This window comes from Apostichopus japonicus, chromosome 2 (genome assembly GCF_037975245.1).
Source record: "Apostichopus japonicus isolate 1M-3 chromosome 2, ASM3797524v1, whole genome shotgun sequence".
In the NCBI taxonomy this organism is placed as follows: domain Eukaryota; kingdom Metazoa; phylum Echinodermata; class Holothuroidea; order Aspidochirotida; family Stichopodidae; genus Apostichopus; species Apostichopus japonicus.
The window spans coordinates 8,430,797-8,453,607 of NC_092562.1; the positions used below are offsets into that span (position 1 = coordinate 8,430,797).

General features: G+C 36.9%; 2 protein-coding genes across 4 annotated transcripts in view; one reads left to right on the top strand and one right to left on the bottom strand.

Moving 5' to 3' along the window:
- On the top strand, positions 1–6,248 carry LOC139976930 (uncharacterized). 3 transcript variants are annotated; one of them, XR_011796327.1, is made up of 4 exons: positions 1–560; positions 2,806–3,719; positions 5,018–5,223; positions 5,852–6,248. XR_011796327.1 is itself a non-coding variant. In XM_071985818.1 (3 exons), exons 2-3 carry the CDS (start codon positions 3,068–3,070, stop codon positions 5,053–5,055), a joined length of 690 nt encoding a protein of 229 aa, XP_071841919.1. In that variant the 5' UTR covers positions 1–560; positions 2,806–3,067; the 3' UTR covers positions 5,056–6,248. The 3 variants fall into 3 exon arrangements, 1 of the variants encoding a protein (XP_071841919.1); XR_011796326.1 differs by having other exon boundaries at positions 5,018–5,162; positions 5,224–6,248; XM_071985818.1 differs by having other exon boundaries at positions 5,018–6,248.
- The window catches only part of LOC139976920 (elongation factor 1-delta-like), a 22,581-nt gene continuing 5,698 nt past the window's right edge, over positions 5,929–22,811 (bottom strand). The window contains exons 4-13 of the mRNA XM_071985806.1: positions 22,157–22,177; positions 19,982–20,072; positions 19,122–19,240; positions 18,138–18,206; positions 17,515–17,578; positions 16,313–16,359; positions 14,718–14,733; positions 12,956–13,018; positions 9,428–9,543; positions 5,929–6,615 (exon numbers count right to left, since the gene is read on the bottom strand). Coding sequence (XP_071841907.1) covers positions 6,577–6,615; positions 9,428–9,543; positions 12,956–13,018; positions 14,718–14,733; positions 16,313–16,359; positions 17,515–17,578; positions 18,138–18,206; positions 19,122–19,240; positions 19,982–20,072; positions 22,157–22,177 — 645 coding nt within the window. The 3' untranslated portion in view covers positions 5,929–6,576. The remainder of the gene's footprint in view (positions 6,616–9,427; positions 9,544–12,955; positions 13,019–14,717; positions 14,734–16,312; positions 16,360–17,514; positions 17,579–18,137; positions 18,207–19,121; positions 19,241–19,981; positions 20,073–22,156; positions 22,178–22,811) is intronic.

Below are 22,811 nucleotides of genomic sequence, written 5' to 3' on the forward strand. Positions count from 1 at the left end.
TGTCCATGTCTTTGGAAAATGTCTAACAACAGGTGCCTAACAACAGAGTCGGTGTTTCATGTCGTTGTTTTCCACAATGTTTCTTCACTCATCTATGACTAATATATAAATTGGAATTAACATGGTTGGTTAACATGAACTACTTGTCAAGATGGACGAACACAAATGAATTGGTTGACAAGGCATTTCCCTCCGAAACAGACTTATTGTATTGAGGCACTCTCAAATCGATAATCAATTTCCAACATCACGAGAGTTAGGTGTTCGATAAACATTCTTTGAGACACAAAAGGAACAAGGTTTGCTCCACCAGGAAACATAACCAATGGCAGCAGAACTAAAGCAGGATTAAGGAGAACTGAAGGGCAGATTGGTTCAATTAAATCACGTGACCAGCTTGAAAGGCCAACGTACTAAGCAACAACGACGAATTGATGACAGGGTGGTGTTCAGATCGTGTCATTTATCTCGAATAGTGGAGTTTCTCAGGAGCATTGTCACCGTTTTGTATTTCCAGTAGACTTGGTTGTATATTTAAGAAGACGACAGCTCGTCTGGAGGTAAGTAAACGGCTCAAATTATGGTAATTGTTTTCACAAATGTACCGTCAACCCCAGATGTATGGCAAAAGAATGGCTTTGTAGAATGATGCACCTCATCGAAACCAGCGCTATGTACAATTATATACATAGACCTATGTGTTACCGATGAATTGATGTCAATCAAAATTGAGGATTAGTACTCTGCATGGGGTATAATTCATCGGTAACACATACGTATAATTATACATTGAGGATCAGTATTCTGGGGTGCAATTCATCGGTAACACATAGGATATATGTACAATTATACATTGAGCATCAGTATTCTGGGGTATAATTCACCGGTCATTACACATATGTACAATTATACATTGAGCATAGTATTCTGGGGTGTATTTCATCGGTAACACATATGTACAATTAAACAATGAGGATCAGTATTCTGGGGTGTGATTCATCGGTAACACGTATGTACAATTATACATTAAGGATCAGTATTCTAGGGTGTAATTCATCGGTAACACATATGTACAATTATACATTGAGGATCAGTATTCTAGGGTGTAATGCATCGATAACATATATGTACAATTATACAATGAGGATCAGTATTCTGGGGTATCGGTAACACATATGTACAATTATACATTGAGGATCAGTTTTTTTGGGGTGAATGTGTGCATCTTTACTATATTGTTCTGACTGGCTCGTGTTTATCGAAGTATATAACCTTGGTTCGTTCTCCATACAACGCTACGTAGTCAATGTTCACCAAGTCGCTTTGTAGGTCAAGACTAATCGTTCCATTGATATGGAGTTCAAAGTTAAGGGAAGGGGAAAGGCGGGGAGGGTGCAAAAAGCCGAAAGTCAGTATAGTTGCGAGCATTACGTTGCACTCAGGAAATGGTCAATATTGGTGCGTACCTCACTTTCTATCCCATATTTCTTATGCCAGACCGCTATTTCTTGTCCACACGTTCATCTGTTCCGAGAAATTCTGAATTAAAGGTTATCAACGAGAGTTATTGAAAATAATCTCATAAACAACTCTAAGCTCTTCATAAATGATGAAAGAGAATTGCGCTTTCGGGTATTGTATCCTACAGATTTGATACGCTATACAATAAACTTACGAAGGCTGATGCGATTTGCAGCAAAACAACTGTTGTGTTAAAATGCTGACATCCTTGGAAATAAATATATCCGTACATACTGTAGGCTATTTCCGAAAGACCTAGGATCGTCCGAGTAAATACCACACTTTTTATGGTTGGGCACTAATTGCCCGCCCTTTTAATCATCTTGCCCACCTAGTAAAACAAGCTTGCCCACTTATAATACCAGGGGGGTCGGAAGCTTCCAAAAAGTGTGGGGGTGGGGCACAAAATCAGAGGGGCACTTTCTTATTCCATAACCACCACTCGTTATGCTATAAACCGATTCACACCGGCCATGTCACTTAAATACATATGATGTGTTAGTAGGATATCAATACTATTATGGTGCACGTGACTCATCAACCTACACCTGTACATCACATGTCCATCCATAATTTAGAACTTTCCAAAAAAAATCCACCTGTGTTCATTCCTTGAACAAAAGTCTTTAGCAACCTCGGTTTAATCCGTAGCATGTACAGACTAAAAACAATAAATAATTAATATAAAATATAAAAATTAACAAAGGCTTAAGATATCCAAAAGACAGTTCTTTATCAAAGGGGCACATTTTATTTGCCAGTAGGGCACATTTGCTATTTTAGAAAAAAGTGGGGGGTGGGCAACGTGACCCCCCCCCTCTTCTCCCGGCTCCTATCCCCTGTATAGTACATTATTTTCACCTCCAATTTACATCTCAGAGATCTGCATAAAAACAACTAAAACATTGACAAGTACGTGAATTACTCATGTGCATGATTATATATGTAATGTTACTCATTTGTTTTAGTGTCCCATAAACAGCATAAGCAGTAGTTTGTTGGTTGTAGGTCGCCGCTTCCAACTAGTCAACAGACTCTAGTGCTAGAGGGTATATTCACAAACTGCTGTGGGCGGAAACACTTCCGTCATGAGGAAAATCATCATCTGCTATATGTCTTGGAATACCTCGAACATACCTGAAAAGCTCGCAGTACTGCAAAAACACATCACAGGCCTATATCCTGGTATAAAAACGGACGTCTCAACTTTCGTTCGTCTTTTTATCAACCGTTATCAATGTTTCTTAAAGGTTATAACACTCATTTCTCTTTCTTCTTTTTTAGATATTGACCAAATCAAGATCGATAACAAAATGTTCCCCAATTTCCATTTCCGCATGGATTTTCCAATGCATGCATGTACGTCAACAGTTGGTCTTAATTGACTCTCATTGATTGCCTATTGAACGACAAAAAGCAGATAGGCCTGACCGAACGGAAATTTTATTTTAGGAATTGATTTATTTGAAGTTTATATTCATAAACTGTAACAGGAACGAGATAAAAAAAAAACAACTGAGAATTAGTCAATTCCCCAAGGTTAAAGATGACGTCAGTGCCCGATCGGTGGGTCGTGGAAGCAGAGTTTGGTAGAGATGAGGAGGAAGACGAGAAAAGCCGTGCAGGAAGCATCAGCAATAAAAATTATACGTCAGCCAAAACATTAAACGACAGAGAACAACGAAAACTTAAGTTAAAGTTGTCTGTCTTTGAGAAAGAAATGAAATCAGTTGCTCATAAGATGGATCTTGAACAGAAAGCACTACGTCAAGAGTTAGAGACTATTAATCCCGACCTACAAAAAGATCCAAACGAAGGCTTTTTCGTTCCCCGAGGGACTACAAAAGAACAGGCACAACGTCTTCGTGAGCACAGGCGCTCATCCACGCAAATGTCAACTAGAAGCATATCGCTGAAAGAATTTGACAAATTGCGAAAAGAACGTTCGCAAGTAGCAAGACGGTCGTTTGAAGATGGTAAAGTTGGGTTGATACCAGAAGACAAAGCTGTCATAGAAACAAACATTGACGAAGTTAAGAAACGCGGACGCAGAGGAGCATTATTCCAAGCAGATCTTAAACCAGTCTCTTTTACCAAAATGGCGAAGGTTAACAGTCTGGAGACGAGGACCAACACCAGTAGACAACTTCAAGCGAAACCTGAGGATGCCAAGAGGCCTCCCAAAAAAGAAATTCCAGGTAATTCTACCTTGCGACAAAGCAGATGCTTTGATTTAATTTCATCCTTTTCTTTGGTGAATGTTATCAATTCCTCTATCAACCCAGTTATCAGATCAAGGGGGTCAGAAACGTTCTTGCGTTGAGGTGGGCTTATATCAAGTTTAATCATTTCTCTCTTTACAAGTTTGTGTGTTTAAAAGTGTCCTCACATGGCCCCTGAGCCTCACAGAAATACTCCAATTTCAATAGGGATCTTATACTCACCAACGGGATCTACATACCAAATACGAACTTCGAGCAGGATGAACTTTGACTTTGTCTATAAGGTTTTCAGATTATGACCAAGGTTGACCTGAAATGACCTTTGACCCGACCAGCTGTTAATACGGATCTTGTACTCATGAAGGAGGAGTTACATAAAAAATATGAAGTTCAGCCAAGCTGCACTTCTTGTGCTACCATTTCAGACTTGGACCTCTGGTGACCTCAAATGACTTTTGACCTCGACCAACTTAAATAGGGACCACACATCAAGTAGGACATACATCAAAGCTTTGCTTTCGAAGTCATTGCCTTTATACGGTTCAGACATTGACCGCTGGTAACCTCAAATGACCTTTAAGAGAAGTGACAAAATTCTCACACTCCCTATCATTAATCCATACTGCATATGAAGTTCATCCAAGCTTTGTGAAGTTATTTTAGGTTTTCAGACTTTGCCTTCCGTTGACTACAAGTGATCTTTCACAGCTGCAACAACGATATAATTTTCTACTCACTAAGATACATCTACACACCAAGTTTAAAGACCATGTTCTTTTTTGAGGGGTGTAGTTTCTTCTTGCATTTGGCATGGAATATGCAGTACGTGGATTAACCATAGGCAGTCTGAGAATTGTATCATTTCTCTTAGGGTGAATGGCCCTGTATACATGACGTGATTTTCTGGGGGGGGGGGGTAAATATAGGAAAATAGGACAAATTGAAATGATGCTGAATATTTGGAATATTGAACAAACACTAACATGTTTTACAAATGGAACACACTCTATACAGAGTGTCACTGAATTTGGACTGTTGATAGAGCAAAAGGTTCAAGTCCTTTTACGACTTTGATTGCCATTTTAAAGCTTTCACTTCCTGGTGACCAAATCTGATATTGCATATTCATGCATTTTATAACAAGATTGATAATTAATCACATCAGAAGGCCAGGCGAAACATGAAATTATCTGCTGAATTTCTCCCTGTTACAAGGTTACACAACACAGGTGTTGCTGCATGTATCTAATGACTCTCTATTCTATTTCCAACAGAAAGGCGACTTATACGGAAGACATCGATGATGATTTGATTGATAAGCAGCTTGATTAATAACTTACACACTGCAAACAGTACATCAACACAACAGACAGCCACACACAACTGTACACAAAAGAACCATCATCATCGTTATCATCAGTGCAGTAGGGTTCTCAATGTACACAACTGCACACAGAAGAACCATCATCATCATCATCAGGTGCAGTAGGGTTCTCAATGTACACAACTGCACACAGAAGAACCATCATCATCATTATCATCAGTGCAGTAGGGTTCTCAATGTACACAACTGCACACAGAAGAACCATCATCATCAATATCATCAGTGCAGTAGGGTTCTCAATGTGCACAACTGCACACAGAAGAACCATCATCATTATCATCAGTGCAGTAGGGTTCTCAATGTTCACAACTGCACACAGAAGAACCATCATCATCATTATCATCAGTGCAGTAGGGTTCTCAATGTACACAACTGCACACAGAAGAACCATCATCATCATCAGGTGCAGTAGGGGTCTCAATGTACACAACTGCACACAGAAGAACCATCATCATCAAGATCATCAGTGCAGTAGGGTTCTCAATGTACACAACTGCACACAGAAGAACCATCATCATCAAGATCATCAGGTGCAGTAGGGTTCTCAATGTACACAACTGCACACAGAAGAACCATCATCATCATCAGGTGCAGTAGGGGTCTCAATGTACACAACTGCACACAGAAGAACCATCATCATCATTATCATCAGTGCAGTAGGGGTCTCAATGTACACAACTGCACACAGAAGAACCATCATCACAATCATAATCATCATCATCAGTGCAGAAGGGGTCCCAATGTATTACAAATGGACTTTGACAACAACTACGCTTTAACAAAATAACAAACACAATCAGCTTGTTTTAGATTGCATGTAATTTATTTCTCATTTTTATCAGTTAATTAGCAATGTGTGAATTGAAATGAAACTTCATAGAAAGTAGACAATGTCAAGGACATCTTTCTTTTATAGTTTATTGAACTAATCTCCTGGGAATAATTTCACAGGTTTGCTTCCCTCTACCATATGATGTATTGAATCATTCCATATTATATAGCTGGAAAATGTCATTCAATGACACAATAAAACCATTCCCTTGTCTCACCTGATAAGATGGAACAAAATCAACAATTACATTGTCATGTTAGATCAATAACTAACATTACTAACTATCAAACCATCTGGAAAGTGCACATCAAAGATTTGTGTGCAGAATACATTTGACACCATTAATGTTACAGAGACCTACTTTATTAAGTGCTTACAATCTATATTGAGTCTACCATTGAAACTAATATTGAATCTGTGTTAATTGACAATTAATTAGTTCAAATATGCAATATTGCAGTTAACATAAATAACCATGTAAAGGCAAGTCAATACATTAACTGAAATGAGTCAGTGAAAAAATTGAACCATAATATGAACTTTCCTATCTTATAAATGAACAGAATTTTTCTGATGGATTATTTAATATATGAAAGTGAACTTCACTGTACTGGCTGTTATACTTTGTTGAAAGCTACCACATCCACACTTTGTACCTGAAAAGAGAAGAAAGAAGTGCTTAATCAACTGGGGGAGAGTTTTGGTCAAGTTTTGGCCGTGCAAACAAGGAAGCTGAAATAATTGCTTGTGTAAGGGTTTTTGGTATCTTTTTGGTATCTTTTGGTATGATGACACCCTGAGATGAGGAACAAGGTCAACAGTTGCCATAGTAACTGCTGCTTCTCTTGTGGAGTGGAGTCATATATGCTTAACAAATGGTATAAACTCAGTGTGGATAATTACGCTAATAGGAATAATTCGAACAGTCATAGGTATACTAACAAAAATCAATTTCTTTGTTTTCATCATATAACAATTTTATTCATATTTTTGACATTGTACATTGATAACATCTTTGGTCTTCAAAAGAGAATCTGTCTAGTGTAGACTTTGCAAAATGTGGTAGAACGAACAACCTAGGTGTCACACACATACATATTTAATGAACATCCTAGGTGTCACACACTAACATAATAAATGAACAACCTAGGTGTCACACACAAACATAATTAAAGAACAACCTATGTGTCACACACTTAATGAACAACCTGGGTGTCACATACATACATAATGAATGAACAACCTGGGTGTCACACACTTAATGAACAACCTGGGTGTCACATACATACATAATTAATGAACAACCTGGGTGTCACACACTAACATAATAAATGAACAACCTGGGTGTCACACACATACATAATTAATGAACAACCTAGGTGTCACACACATACGTATTTAAAGAACATCCTAGGTGTCACACACATACATAATAAATTAACAACCTAGGTGTCACACACTAACATAATAAATGAACAACCTGGGTGTCACACACATACATAATTAATGAACAACCTGGGTGTCACATACATACATAATTAATGAACAACCTGGGTGTCACACACTAACATAATAAATGAACAACCTGGGTGTCACACACATACATAATTAATGAACAACCTGGGTGTCACACACATACATAATAAATGAACAACCTGGGTGTCACACATACACTTTTAATGAACAACCTGGGTGTCACACACTAACATAATAAATGAACAACCTGGGTGTCACACACATACATAATTAATGAACAACCTGGGTGTCACACACAAACATAATTAATGAACAACCTGGGTGTCACACAAAAACATAATAAATGGACAACCTAGGTGTCACACACATACATTTTTAGTGAACAATCTGGGTGTCACACACACACACACTAACATAATTAATTAACAACCTGGGTGTCACACACATACACTTTTAATGAACAACCTAGGTGTCACACACATATATAATTAATGAACAACCTGGGTGTCACACACATACATAATTAATTAACAACCTGGGTGTCACACACAAACATAATTAATGAACAACCTGGGTGTCACACACATACATTATTAGTGAACAACCTGGGTGTCACACACATACATCATTAATGAACAACCTAGGTGTCACACAATTACATTATTAATGAACAACCTAGGTGTCACCCAATTACATTATTAATGAACAACCTGGGTGTCACACACAAACATAATTAATGAGCAACCTAGGTGTCACACAATTACATTATTAATGAACAACCTAGGTGTCACACACACATACATTATTAACGAACCACCTAGGTGTCACATCCAAATATACTATGCAAAACTGGCACATTGCTACACAAGTGCAAAGTTGTGAAGCAGATTTTGTACAAAGGAACCATTGCATTTTATAAGAGAAAGTCTATCTGCCTTCAATATTGCAACACAAAATTTGAATTCTACATCATTCCCTGTGCTGCATTAAACATTTGGAGGAAATAGTCCATAATTAGACAGATAGTGATATACATGAATGAACAAAATTATCATGAGATAACTGCTGCCGACTGGAGGGACTGTCTCTGGGACAGGTTATCATTGACCAGGGGTAATACAACGTCTGTAAAGCGCTTTGAGACCTATTGCTATAAAGCGCTATATAAAAAACAAATATTAATATTATTAAATATTATTTGTTGGCCTCTTCCAATTGTTGTTATTGGCATGCAGGTTTTAAAGGTAATATTTAGGGGATCTAAAAAGTGGGAAATGTTTTCTACAAACTTTCCATTTAGGGCTTCAAAAAGCAAACAAGTGGGAAATGAAAAGCAACAGTGTCCCCCCTCCCCCACTAAAAGTTCCCCCTCCCCCTCCCCACTTAAAAATGTCCCCTCCCACTTGAATTGTCACCCTCCCCACTTAAAGTGTCCCCTCCCCCACTTAAAGTGTCCCCCTCACACACTAAAAGTGTCCCCTCACCCACTTAAAGTCTCCCCTCCTACCTCAAAGTGTCCCCTCCCCCATAAAGTGCCCCTTCCCCCCTCAAATTGTCCTCCTCCCTCCTCAAATTGTCCATCCTCACTAAAAGTGTCCCCCCTCAAAATGTCCATCCCCCACTAAAAGTGTCCCCCTCCCCCCACTAAAAGTGTCCCCCTCCCCCACTAAAAGTGTCCCCCTCCCCCACTAAAAGTGTCCCCTCCCCCACTTAAAGTGTCCCCTCCTCCACTTTAAGTGTCCCCTTACCCACTTAAAGTGTCCCCTCCCACACTTAAAGTGTCCCCTCCACCACTTAAAGCTGTGCAGCTAATTTGCATATCTGCTATTGAATGTGCTTTTGATAGTCAAATAAGTTACAATGGGTATCCAGCATGGTTTGCTTGCCATCTGTCTGTGATTAAACCTCAGATTCATCTCGAGTCTTGTGAGACATCTAGCAAAAAACAAACAATCACGACAAAGACAATTTCAAGAAATTACAAATACTTACAAGGTCATCAAACTCCAAAATTTGTTCTTCTAAATCATCGACAAATACTTTGTCGTCTTCAACAACACATGTTATCTGTAGTTTCTTGATGCCATAGGCTACGTCTACAAATTGAGCTGAAGGCAAGAACATAGATTATAACGTTGCTGAACTACAGAGCTGTGACACGAAAAAAAACATACTGAATCTACTGGCACAATACCGTAAACACCTAACTACAATTTAGGATTATTAGGATGTATTAATTAAAAACAATTCATACTTTTAATTTAGGACATGTTATATAAATGAAAAAAGTTCATAATTTTTGGTAGGTATCGACATTTGACCCTGATCTTTGTTGCACTAATAAACTCACAATAGTAGAATTCAACCAATTTGCAATACATATATGAAGGCTTTAACTTATCTACTTTTAAATCAGTTCATAGACACATTGGTTCCAGACTACCTTTGAATCCAGGCTCTTTCTCATACGAACTTTAACACATGTAACAATTCACATAATAACTTCACTGTATACTCTTCAGTGATGGCACACTAAAATAAACTAAAGATATAAGATATTCTTTAACACAGTTCTGATGATAACATTTTAGCTACCTGTCTATTTGATACTCACATTTACCCCATACAAGACCATCAGCAGGTCTGATGATTTCTCTCTATTTGATACTCACATTTACCCCATACAAGACCATCAGCAGGTCTGATGATTTCTCTCTATTTGATACTCACATTGACCCCATACAAGACCATCAGCAGTACTGATGATGATATTTCTCTCTATTTGATACTCACATTTACCCCATACAAGACCATCAGCAGGTCTGATGATGATATTTCTCTCTATTTGATACTCACATTGACCCCATACAAGACCATCAGCAGGTCTGATGATGATATTTCTCTCTATTTGATACTCACATTTACCCCATACAAGACCATCAGCAGTTCTGATGATGATATTTCTCTCTATTTGATACTCACATTTACCCCATACAAGACCATCAGCAGGTCTGATGATATCTCTCTATTTGATACTCACATTTACCCCATACAAGACCATCAGCAGGTTTGATGATGATATTTCTCTCTATTTGATACTCACATTTACCCCATACAAGACCATCAGCAGGTCTGATGATGATATTTCTCTCTATTTGATACTCACATTTACCCCATACAAGACCATCAGCAGGTTTGATGATGATATTTCTCTCTATTTGATACTCACATTTACCCCATACAAGACCATCAGCAGGTCTGATGATGATATTTCTCTCTATTTGATACTCACATTTACCCCATACAAGACCATCAGCAGTTCTGATGATGATACTACTCTATTTGATACTCACATTGACCCCATACAAGACCATCAGCAGGTCTGATGATGATATTTCTCTCTATTTGATACTCACATTTACCCCATACAAGACCATCAGCAGGTCTGATGATGATATTTCTCTCTATTTGATACTCACATTTACCCCATACAAGACCATCAGCAGGTCTGATGATGATATTTCTCTCTATTTGATACTCACATTTACCCCATACAAGACCATCAGCAGGTCTGATGATGATATTTCTCTCTATTTGATACTCACATTTACCCCATACAAGACCATCAGCAGGTCTGATGATGATATTTCTCTCTATTTGATACTCACATTTACCCCATACAAGACCATCAGCAGGTCTGATGATGATATTTCTCTCTATTTGATACTCACATTTACCCCATACAAGACCATCAGCAGGTCTGATGATGATATTTCTCTCTATTTGATACTCACATTTACCCCATACAAGACCATCAGCAGGTCTGATGATGATATTTCTCTCTATTTGATACTCACATTTACCCCATACAAGACCATCAGCAGTTCTGATGATGATACTACTCTATTTGATACTCACATTTACCCCATACAAGACCATCAGCAGGTCTGATGATGATATTTCTCTCTATTTGATACTCACATTTACCCCATACAAGACCATCAGCAGTACTGATGATGATATTTCTCTCTATTTGATACTCACATTTACCCCATACAAGACCATCAGCAGTTCTGATGATGATACTACTCTATTTGATACTCACATTTACCCCATACAAGACCATCAGCAGGTCTGATGATGATATTTCTCTCTATTTGATACTCACATTTACCCCATACAAGACCATCAGCAGGTCTGATGATGATATTTCTCTCTATTTGATACTCACATTTACCCTATACAAGACCATCAGCAGTACTGATGATGATATTTCTATTTGATACTCACGTTTACCCCATACAAGACCATCAGCAGGTCTGATGATTTCTCTCTATTTGATACTCACATTTACGCCATACAAGACCATCAGCAGGTCTGATGATATCTCTCTATTTGATACTCACATTTACCCCATACAAGACCATCAGCAGTTCTGATGATGATACTACTCTATTTGATACTCACATTTACCCCATACAAGACCATCAGCAGGTCTGATGATTTCTCTCTATTTGATACTCACATTTACCCCATACAAGACCATCAGCAGTTCTGATGATGATACTACTCTATTTGATACTCACATTTACCCCATACAAGACCATCAGCAGTTCTGATGATGATATTTCTCTCTATTTGATACTCACATTTACCCCATACAAGACCATCAGCAGGTCTGATGATGATATTTCTCTCTATTTGATACTCACATTTACCCCATACAAGACCATCAGCAGGTCTGATGATGATATTTCTCTCTATTTGATACTCACATTTACCCCATACAAGACCATCAGCAGGTCTGATGATGATATTTCTCTCTATTTGATACTCACATTTACGCCATACAAGACCATCAGCAGTTCTGATGATGATACTACTCTATTTGATACTCACATTTACCCCATACAAGACCATCAGCAGGTCTGATGATGATATTTCTCTCTATTTGATACTCACATGTACGCCATACAAGACCATCAGCAGTTCTGATGATGATACTACTCTATTTGATACTCACATTTACCCCATACAAGACCATCAGCAGGTCTGATGATATCTCTCTATTTGATACTCACATTTACCCCATACAAGACCATCAGCAGGTCTGATGATGATACTACTCTATTTGATACTCACATTTACCCCATACAAGACCATCAGCAGTTCTGATGATGATATTTCTCTCTATTTGATACTCACATTTACCCCATACAAGACCATCAGCAGGTCTGATGATGATATTTCTCTCTATTTGATACTCACATTTACCCCATACAAGACCATCAGCAGGTCTGATGATGATATTTCTCTCTATTTGATACTCACATTTACCCCATACAAGACCATCAGCAGGTCTGATGATGATATTTCTCTCTATTTGATACTCACATTTACCCCATACAAGACCATCAGCAGGTCTGATGATGATATTTCTCTCTATTTGATACTCACATTTACCCCATACAAGACCATCAGCAGGTCTGATGATGATATTTCTCTCTATTTGATACTCACATTTACCCCATACAAGACCATCAGTAGTGATAGTCATGACCTTCTCTCTTAAAGACTCCATATCTAGTAAATAAATATGAAATGTAACGCATGGAAAGAGTTATAATATCAAACTCCAGACTAACTGAAAACAGCCAGTATGAGAGACATTCATTGGATTCAGTACACACATTTAACATATTAACATTCATACAACACACATATTAACATAATAGGACACAGCTCTTGAACAATCAATCTTCACCAAGAACAATGGTTCTGCTATTAAAGCTAGTGTTTTCAGATTCAATCCTATAAACTCACATGATTATTGACTTCCATCAAGGATCATGTGCTTGAAACTGTTGTCAAGAAGACTTTCAAGATATGCATGGTTTGCTAGTCTTTTAAAGTTGTACCAGTTGACCTTATATGACCTTTGAACTTGACTTGAAGGAGGGAAGTATTGAAAACTATAGACTTCTATTTTCTCAATCATTTTGTCAATATTTTACATACTATGACTGAAAGTTTAAAAGTTTTGTTGTCATTTCTTTTAAAAATAGGTTTTCACTTTTGTACATTGCAATTAGCAATTTTCTGACTTTTAAATGAACCTTATTTCATGGATAACTTGAGCAAAACTGTGATCAAATAGAACAAAATGAATTTTATTTCTTTTATTGTTCAATAACTGATATCTTTATTTCTTATTAATAGCAAGCAAAATAAATTCCTATAAATGATATGGTTCTTGCAATTGCTACCATGAAAGGGGACTCTACGTACCACGAGTACCTATGCCCTCTGCTCACCTCATATGTCCTTTGACATTCACCGAGGGCACAGGGACCTTGTACTAACAAGGGACATTGTACTAACAAGGGACCTTGTACTTACAAGGGACATTGTACAACAAGGGACCTTGTACTAACAAGGGACATTGTACTAACAAGGGACCTTGTACTAACAAGGGACATTGTACTAACAAGGGACCTTGTACTAACAAGGGACATTGTACTAACAAGGGACCTTGTACTAACAAGGGACCTTGTACTAACAAGGGATATTGTACTAACAAGGGACCTTGTACTAACAAGGGACATTGTACTAACAAGGGACCTTGTACTAACAAGGGACATTGTACTAACAAGGGCCCTTGTACTAACAAGGGCCCTTGTACTAACAAGGGACATTGTACTAACATGGGACATGGTACTAACAATGGACCTTGTACTAACAAGGGACCAAGTGTCAAGTTCAAGTCAGATTTACCTCTTGAGTTTACAAAGGAATGGCCTATTCAGACACACACACCTGTCATCATGATTGCATATATTCTTTTAGCACTTTGCAACAAAAGAAAATACAGGAATATGTCAAATACAGGAATATGTGACATACAGGGAATATGTGACATACAGGGAATATGTGACATACAGGGATATGTAAAATGCACCGAAGGATCCTGCACCAACTGTACTTTTACAAATCTCTACTGCAAAACAGGCAACATTTTTAACTTCTCATGAGTGTTAATTTCACAGTAAACTACATGAACAAAACATAGATGCTCTTGCTGCATATGCTGACACTCTACAATGTAGCTATTCCTTATTAACTGCATGGTGACAACTACAACCTTGCCCATATAATCTGTACAGTAGGCTACAGAACTGATGAAGAATTCAATATTCTAGGAGATCATACACTTCCAGGCTCGTACAATGTCACAAAACAGATTGCAAATCAATTTTAAAACTTAGAAATAGGGTATATTTACCTGTGTCATCTCCAAGCTAGAAATAAAGAGAAAGAATTCTTTAAATTTAACAATTTAAAATGGTATAAATGATTATGCTTGATTGACAAGATCACATGCTGCAGTTCACCCAATAGTGCATCAAAAAACATCTTAGTTACATGACAACTTTAGTCAAATATTACCTTCATATCTACATGCTGTAGTCCACCCAACAGTGCACAAATATTACCTTCATTTCTACATGCTGTAGTACACCCAACAGTGCATTAAAAAACATCTTAGTCACATGACAACTTTAGTCAAATATTATCTTCATTTCTACATGCTGTAGTCCACCCAACAGTGCATTAAAAACATCTTAGTTACATGACAACTTTAGTCAAATATTACCTTCATTTCTACATGCTGTAGTACACCCAACAGTGCATTAAAAAACATCTTAGTTACATGACAACTTTAGTCAAATATTACCTTCATATCTACATGCTGTAGTCCACCCAACAGTGCACAAATATTACCTTCATTTCTACATGCTGTAGTACACCCAACAGTGCACAAATATTACCTTCATTTCTACATGCTGTAGTACACCCAACAGTGCATTAAAAAACATCTTAGTTACATGACAACTTAAGTCAAATATTACCTTCATTTCTACATGCTGTAGTCCACCCAACAGTGCATTAAAAACATCTTAGTTACATGACAACTTTAGTCAAATATTACCTTCATTTCTACATGCTGTAGTACACCCAACAGTACATTAAAAAACATCTTAGTTACATGACAACTTTAGTCAAATATCACCTTCATTTCTACATGCTGTAGTACACCCAACAGTACATTAAAAAACATCTTAGTTACATGACAACTTTAGTCAATCATCACCTTCATTTCTACATGCTGTAGTACACCCAACAGTGCATTAAAAAACATCTTAGTTACATGACAACTTTAGTCAAATATCACCTTCATTTCTTCAGCTCTTAAACATTACACAGATTGCCAGGATCATAAGGAAGGGGGAGTAAGTAAACAGTTATAAAGGGCAAATTTAAACGTAATGTAAGAAACTGGAAGGTACTTGATATCTCACGTATTCTATTTGTGCAAGAACAGGCCATGCAACACCTGGTACTAAAACAGCTCACATTTAACAACCAAAGCCTGATTTCAGGATTTAGGCATTAATACTGATTGATCTGACGAAACTATAAATTTTAGTCTTGTCTTAAGATTGGCAATTTTACTTAACTTCTAGATATTTTCTCAGAATGCTAGTTATGGGTGAGTAAGAAACAGAAGTTGATTCACATCTCAATACTTCATCACCAGACACTCATGAATGAAAACTTGAAGATTTCATATGAAACTAATAAACTTGAGTTTCATCAAAACATCATCAACTCAAATTTATGCCGCTTTAAACTTAAACATATAAAGCCACCTTTCCAAGGGCCTTAATGTCATGGTAACACTCTCATGAAAGGAAATATTTATGAGGATGATCAAATCTGTGAATAACTTTGTGATTTCACATGTAATGTTAGAAAATATCCAAGACAGAAGTAATGCTTTAAAAAATTAAATTAATTGTTTTTTTGCATACTTACCGGTTTAACGTCAAGTATAATATTGGATTTGGCTATCACTACTTTTTCTGAAAGAAAATTAAAATGTGGAAAATTGTGAAGAGAATTTTTTATCCTATGTAGAATTAAATAGAGATATAAATGAGACAAAGGGACCATATGGCCAATCATTCCTGCAAAATCCACAGACTGGACTTGACTAATCCCTACCTATCGTTCGTGCAAAATTCACAGATTATCTCATATACATAACAGACTGGACTTGACTAATACCACCTATCGTTCCTGCTTGTTAAAATCCACAGATTATCTCATATACATAACAGACTGGACTTGACTAATTCCACCTATCGTTCCTGCTTGTTAAAATCCACAGATTATCTCATATACATAACAGACTGGACTTGACTAATACCACCTATCGTTCCTGCTTGTTAAAATCCACAGATTATCTCATATACATAACAGACTGGACTTGACTAATTCCACCTATCGTTCCTGCTTGTTAAAATCCACAGATTATCTCATATACATAACAGTGACTTGACTAATTCCACCTATCGTTCCTGCTTGTTAAAATCCACAGATTATCTCATATACATAACAGACTGGACTTGACTAATTCCACCTATCGTTCCTGCTTGTTAAAATCCACAGATTATCTCATATACATAACAGACTGGACTTGACTAATTCCACCTATCGTTCCTGCTTGTTAAAATCCACAGATTATCTCATATACATAACAGACTGGACTTGACTAATTCCACCTATCGTTCCTGCTTGTTAAAATCCACAGATTATCTCATATACATAACAGACTGGACTTGATTAATTCCAACAATCGTTCCTTCTTGTTAAAATCCACAGATTATCTCATATACATAACAGACTGGACTTGACTAATTCCACCTATAGTTCCTGCTTGTTAAAATCCACAGATTATCTCATATAGATAACAGACTGAACTTGACTAATTCCTACCAATCATTCCAAGCTTGTGAAAATGAAAAATGTAATGAAAATGAAAATGAAGTGAAAAAGACAGTTGATACGCATACAACATATGAAGTCAAACCACCACCATATATATATATATGTATACTTTAAGTTAGCTGTTTACACACCAAGGCATCACACCATAAAAGCACAAACTATCAACATTGCTTACATATTTCTTGTAGCAAGGAATGAAATGTTGCAAAATATTTTCTGCTTCTTACTCTTTTTTTTGGCAGCCTCTGCCTCTTTCATTTGCTTTTTCAAATCCTCAGCTTTTCTCTTTGTCTGAAAGAGAGATGAACAGATGTAAGTTACTATAACAGGATGTACAAGATGTCTCTTCCAATGCATAATATATCATGCAAGTACCATTGGATCAGGACGTTGTGCATAAACCATTTTACTGACGCACAGCCAATCATTTTATTACCAGTCTTATTATCTGTTTTGAACAAGTGTAAAAGCAGTTTTCCTCACTTTCCTTATATTTTAATTGAACACTAATCAATGTCCATGAAAACAATTGATACATAAAAGTTCCTAAGAACACTGAGCAACTATAAGTACACTGCAATTGTAGCCTAGTAACTGCGTAGTCACTTTGCACCAGACCCACACAGTAAACATGCTTAACAAAAGTTTGTTGAGTAGGACTTTTGGTTATAATACAATGAAACATGGCCAACCAGTTTTATTTCAGATGTAGTAATGTTTACAATGTATAATGTGTCATGCCATATGTTTACATCTCAAGGAGGAAGATCTCCTCTCAATGGGATAACAGTTATTAAACTTTGTTGAGATGTAAGAGAGACTGAGAGAGAAGCCTCTGATAAACACTCACATCTTCGTTGTTTCCAAACAGGTCTTCGTCATCATCACTGTCGCTATCTTCGTCAACTTCATCTTCACCCTTCAAAGAAAACAAGGAAAAAACATTTTAAACATTTACAGGGATGAGACTGAGCCGGGGGAAAAAAATCTGAAATTTATTGATCACCGTCCTGGGGGAGGGGTTTAAGGGGAGGGGGTGTCCCCCTCCCCTTTAGAATTTTTTTGTCAGGTAAGGAGGGCTTAAATGCAAAATGGTGGACTCTAGATGGAATCTATCACATCACGTAACTCGCCAAAAAATTGTGGAATTTCTGCTTGTATAATTTATCCATTAGCTTTTTTGAACCAAAAAAAGGCTTTTTTGCTTGCTTTGTGCTACTTGATTCCACCACCGGTCAAATTCGGTGTTCCTTCCCTTCGCAGTCCAGCATGTTCGGCAAAAAACAAAAAACAAAACAAAACAAAACAAAATTAAATTAAAAAAATAATAAAAAAAATAATAAAAAATAATAAAAAACGCGAATTACGAGAAAAAACGCGAAAATGAAAAAAAAAATAATCTGAAATCCGCGTTTCCGCGGAAGAGTCTCATGCCTGCATTTACCTGGTATTCTACACCATGTTCATCCATTAGAAACAGGTCACTTAGTTATACTCTGGATAATAATACAACTTGATAGATAACATCTCATATCACCAAAATCAGAGCCAAACACACCACTTTCTGATGGAATTCCTAAAAAATAGGCCCTCTTTTACACAATGTGGTACTTCTACACACCAAATATGAGGTCTGCCCTGATTCCCTCCTTGGGATATCGTGTTTATAAGCTGGGCGTCACAAACACACTCACACACATAAGCCATCATGAATGCAAAGGTTACGATTATCATCAAAACCAAAAATGGTTGTCACCATTTCTATGATGACCACACTGTATTGATGGATGGATGTTGCTGTACTAGAGCTAACCTGAGAAGAACTGAAACTGACCTGTTTTTGTGAGGAGGTGGGGACCTTGGGAAGTCTGGGTATTGATTTTCCACTTCCACCTTCCAGGACTGTCACTCGTTCTTGCAGTTGCATCACTAAGGTCTGAAGATCAGAGGTAACTTTGGGAGAAAAATCAAGAAACAGAACATTAAGAATTAAAACCTTCATCAGTATATTAAACTGTATCCCCAATATCAAAGAAAGACTTCAGGAAGTACAGGTAATCTTTCACTGTGATAAAAAAAATACTGAAGGGCTATAACATTACTAATCAAGCTAGTGAAGGAGTCCATTGCTACATATATATAATAGGGAGTTAATCTGCTTAGTGATTCCTCTCCACATTTGATATGACAACATCCAAAGAGTAGCACAGCACAACTGATTCTTTCACTAATGGGGACCAATATATTAACCATCACTTCAATCCAGCTTGACTTAAAGTCTCCAGACTTTTGTTGACCAGTACGTGTAAACAAGGTTACCTTTAGAATGACCATGAATGTGAGGATTTTCAGCTTCTGACTCTTGTTTACCAAATTTGATCTTCACAGAAAAAAAATAAGATTCTTTTTGTGTACTCACCAAGGTGATCTTCATCCCAACTAAAAAGTTCAATCAAGAATCACTTTTTTAGCCTAGATTATGTTGACAACTTTTTCAGACATTGACCAGAGACATTGAGCTTATTGATAGCAACCCAAAGCTTTTACTTGTGAGAGTCAAGTTAATGAATCAATACCCTGAACTGTGTGATCAAACCCTAAGAATAGTACAATTTGAGAAATTTCTGATGCTGTTGATTCTCTGCAAAGCAAATGCTTGGCAAATTTATTAAGCTACCTAATAGAAAGGTATACCTTTCTTGAGGTTTTCATTCTCTTTCTCCAAAGCATTCATCCGTGCAGATAAGGTTTGCCCACCAGTGCCTTCTATCTTCTTACCAGCTCCCTACAATAAGACAAAGGAAGGAACTGCAATATTTGATTAAAGTCAATATTTGGAAAAATGGTGAGAAGTGGAAACAGATTTAAAAAGGATATTATAAGTACAACAACATAACATGTTTTCCAAGAAAGTATCAAGTTGATAGAATCTGACAAGTTACTAGCTTTGGAAGTGGAATGATACATACACACATGAGGCTTTCAGTTTCATACAACCTAAACCTACAGTAGATGATACTCTTCTCACTTGAGCAAGAATGCTTAGAAATTGACAATTTGGTCATTTATGACCGTTGCATTATGCTGACTTATTGTTTCATCATTTATCACTGATCATTTTAATAACTGTAAACATAGGTGAAGGACAGGTATTTTATGCAAACCTTCACTGTATATATTCAGAACGTCACATAGCTTCTATATAAATGTCACCTGTTTAAAGTACCATTTTTCATCGAGTTAACTTTTAGAGCAAAAATTACCCCTGCAATGTTAACATGAAGACAATAACGAACAAGAGCCCAACAGCTATGGTTCCTTGCTTAGTGAAATATGTAAGTGTTGTATGTCATCACCCAATATCATAATTATTATGCCCACATACACCAGTCTTGTTGGTAAATTTTGGTATAAATTTGGTAAATTTAACAACAACTGTATACCAAGTTTTCCAATTGGGTCCCACAAATTTGGGCCCAAAGAATGTGTCCCAAAATGCATTTGAGGTTGAAATAGACTTAGTTCCCAACCAGCGCAAATATGGGCCCAGGATTTCTTAGGGCCCAGCTGGTCCCAAAAAAAATATATTAAGGTGAATCTAAGCACTATGTATGAAGTTCATCTCAGGGTTTTGGGAGAAAATTGTTTTCAGACTACCTCTGTTGATCATTCACCTTCACATAGTACAATAGGTATCTTTCACTCATTGTCATTTTTACAAGGTTTTCTTAGTTTGACCTCTGCTGACCACAAATGACCTTTGAACTCCACATAAACCAATGGAGTTCCTGTAGTCAATGAGTTGGAGCTAGATAAATGTCTGAACTTTATCCAAGCTTCACTGTTGAGAATTTGATACTTTTAAACCTCATATGAACTTTGGCCAAAAACAATGACATTCTTTAACTTAAAGGTGGATGTACTGAACAATGAAGTTCATCTAAGCTTCAAAGTGGCCTTCATATGATGCACCTGAAACAACATGTTTCATGTACTTACTTGGGTGGATTTACGTGCATGGAAATATGGTCAAGCAAGTTGTACATTTTGAAATGTTGTGTTTACAAGAAGCATCACAGCACTAACACACATGTATGCATCCACTAACACACAAATATAGAAATTTGTTTTGCCTTCGACCGGTCATTACAAACCATAAGGTCATTCACTATATAGACCAATTGGCAAATCCTGGCAATTTTTTTAATAGATGCAAGTAGTTCCCAACAAAAACTTATTAAAAGTTTAGCATTACACCAACATAAACTACAGCATGATACACCCGCAAATAAAAATGAAGTTTTTACAGACTACACTGAAAAACAGTTATGGATGAACAAATGAATTATCATAAAAAAAGCATGACAAAATTGAAAAGCATTTGACAGGGACACATCCATGTAACTTAAAACTTTTTGAACAAAAGAGGAGGGCATTTCCTCACTCACGTAGGCACTATACAAACCTGTCGGCTAGCATTTGGTATAGTGCAGTGAATCTCATGTATTAGGAGCCGAATAGAAGCTCATTTGAGCCCTATCAATATTATGGTTGTGCTGGAACAATGGTTTATTTCGAGCTGTGTCTTTTCAATGAGTGTTTGGAGAATAAGGGAGCAGGCACGTGATTGTCGCACCCATTCCTGCTTTAAAAGCTAATGGCAGACATTTACAATGGCCACCATTGTATCAGTTCACACAATATTTATTGCCATGGTAACCATGAACACTACTGTATGATATGATACAATAATACAATCACTAATCATGCACACCTGTTTTGCCTGCTGTTTATTACAACCTGCTACCAAACATGCACTACGTACAGAGCATAGCAACAATTATCCTGTGAGCAAAACTCTCCAAATACCTTCAAATATCCATGGTTGATCTAAGCAGTGATTAGTTGAAAGAATGCATGAAGAAAATGATCCAAAAACTCAAAACCAGTGAAAAAAATTAAACCTTTTGGAAGGAGAAAATACAAACTTTTGTTTGTTTGGTGTGTTAGTTAAATGCTACCTTTAAGCACAAAGCATTATTATCCAACAATATCCCCCATCATAGAAGTATATTTGCTGGTAAGCACAGCATATAACTCTTAATTTTTAGACATTCTTCTTTGCAAATTAATAAACAGTACTTTTAGTTTGTACTTTGAATACAAGATGAAACAGACCTAAAAGCATACATTCATGAATGTTTGATCTTTCCATCTTTTCATTATAGAGTAAAATCATTTCTGGACAGGTCAAAAGTTTATTTGAGTGTGTTAAAATTATCCAAAGGTCAAGTTTTGACAGAAATTTACATAAATGGTGTGTACATAATTGTGAACTAAAATAGTGTAGTACAGCTGTACTGTAGTCTACCATTACAAATCATTCATAATGATAAATAGGGTATATACTGCAGCTGCTAATTTGGAACCACCAAGCTGAAATTATTACCATTTTTGCTGAGAACACTGTAAGGAAAGCTTCTTCTATCTGAATTACAGTGCTATGTTATTTGCATCTTATAGA

Bases quoted from the DNA above. Each gene is read 5' to 3' on its own strand.
- LOC139976930 (XM_071985818.1), top strand. From the start codon at position 3,068: ATGACGTCAGTGCCCGATCGGTGGGTCGTGGAAGCAGAGTTTGGTAGA. The intron at 3,720-5,017 runs GTAATTCTACCT...TATTTCCAACAG, and splicing joins TCCCAAAAAAGAAATTCCAG to AAAGGCGACTTATACGGAAG.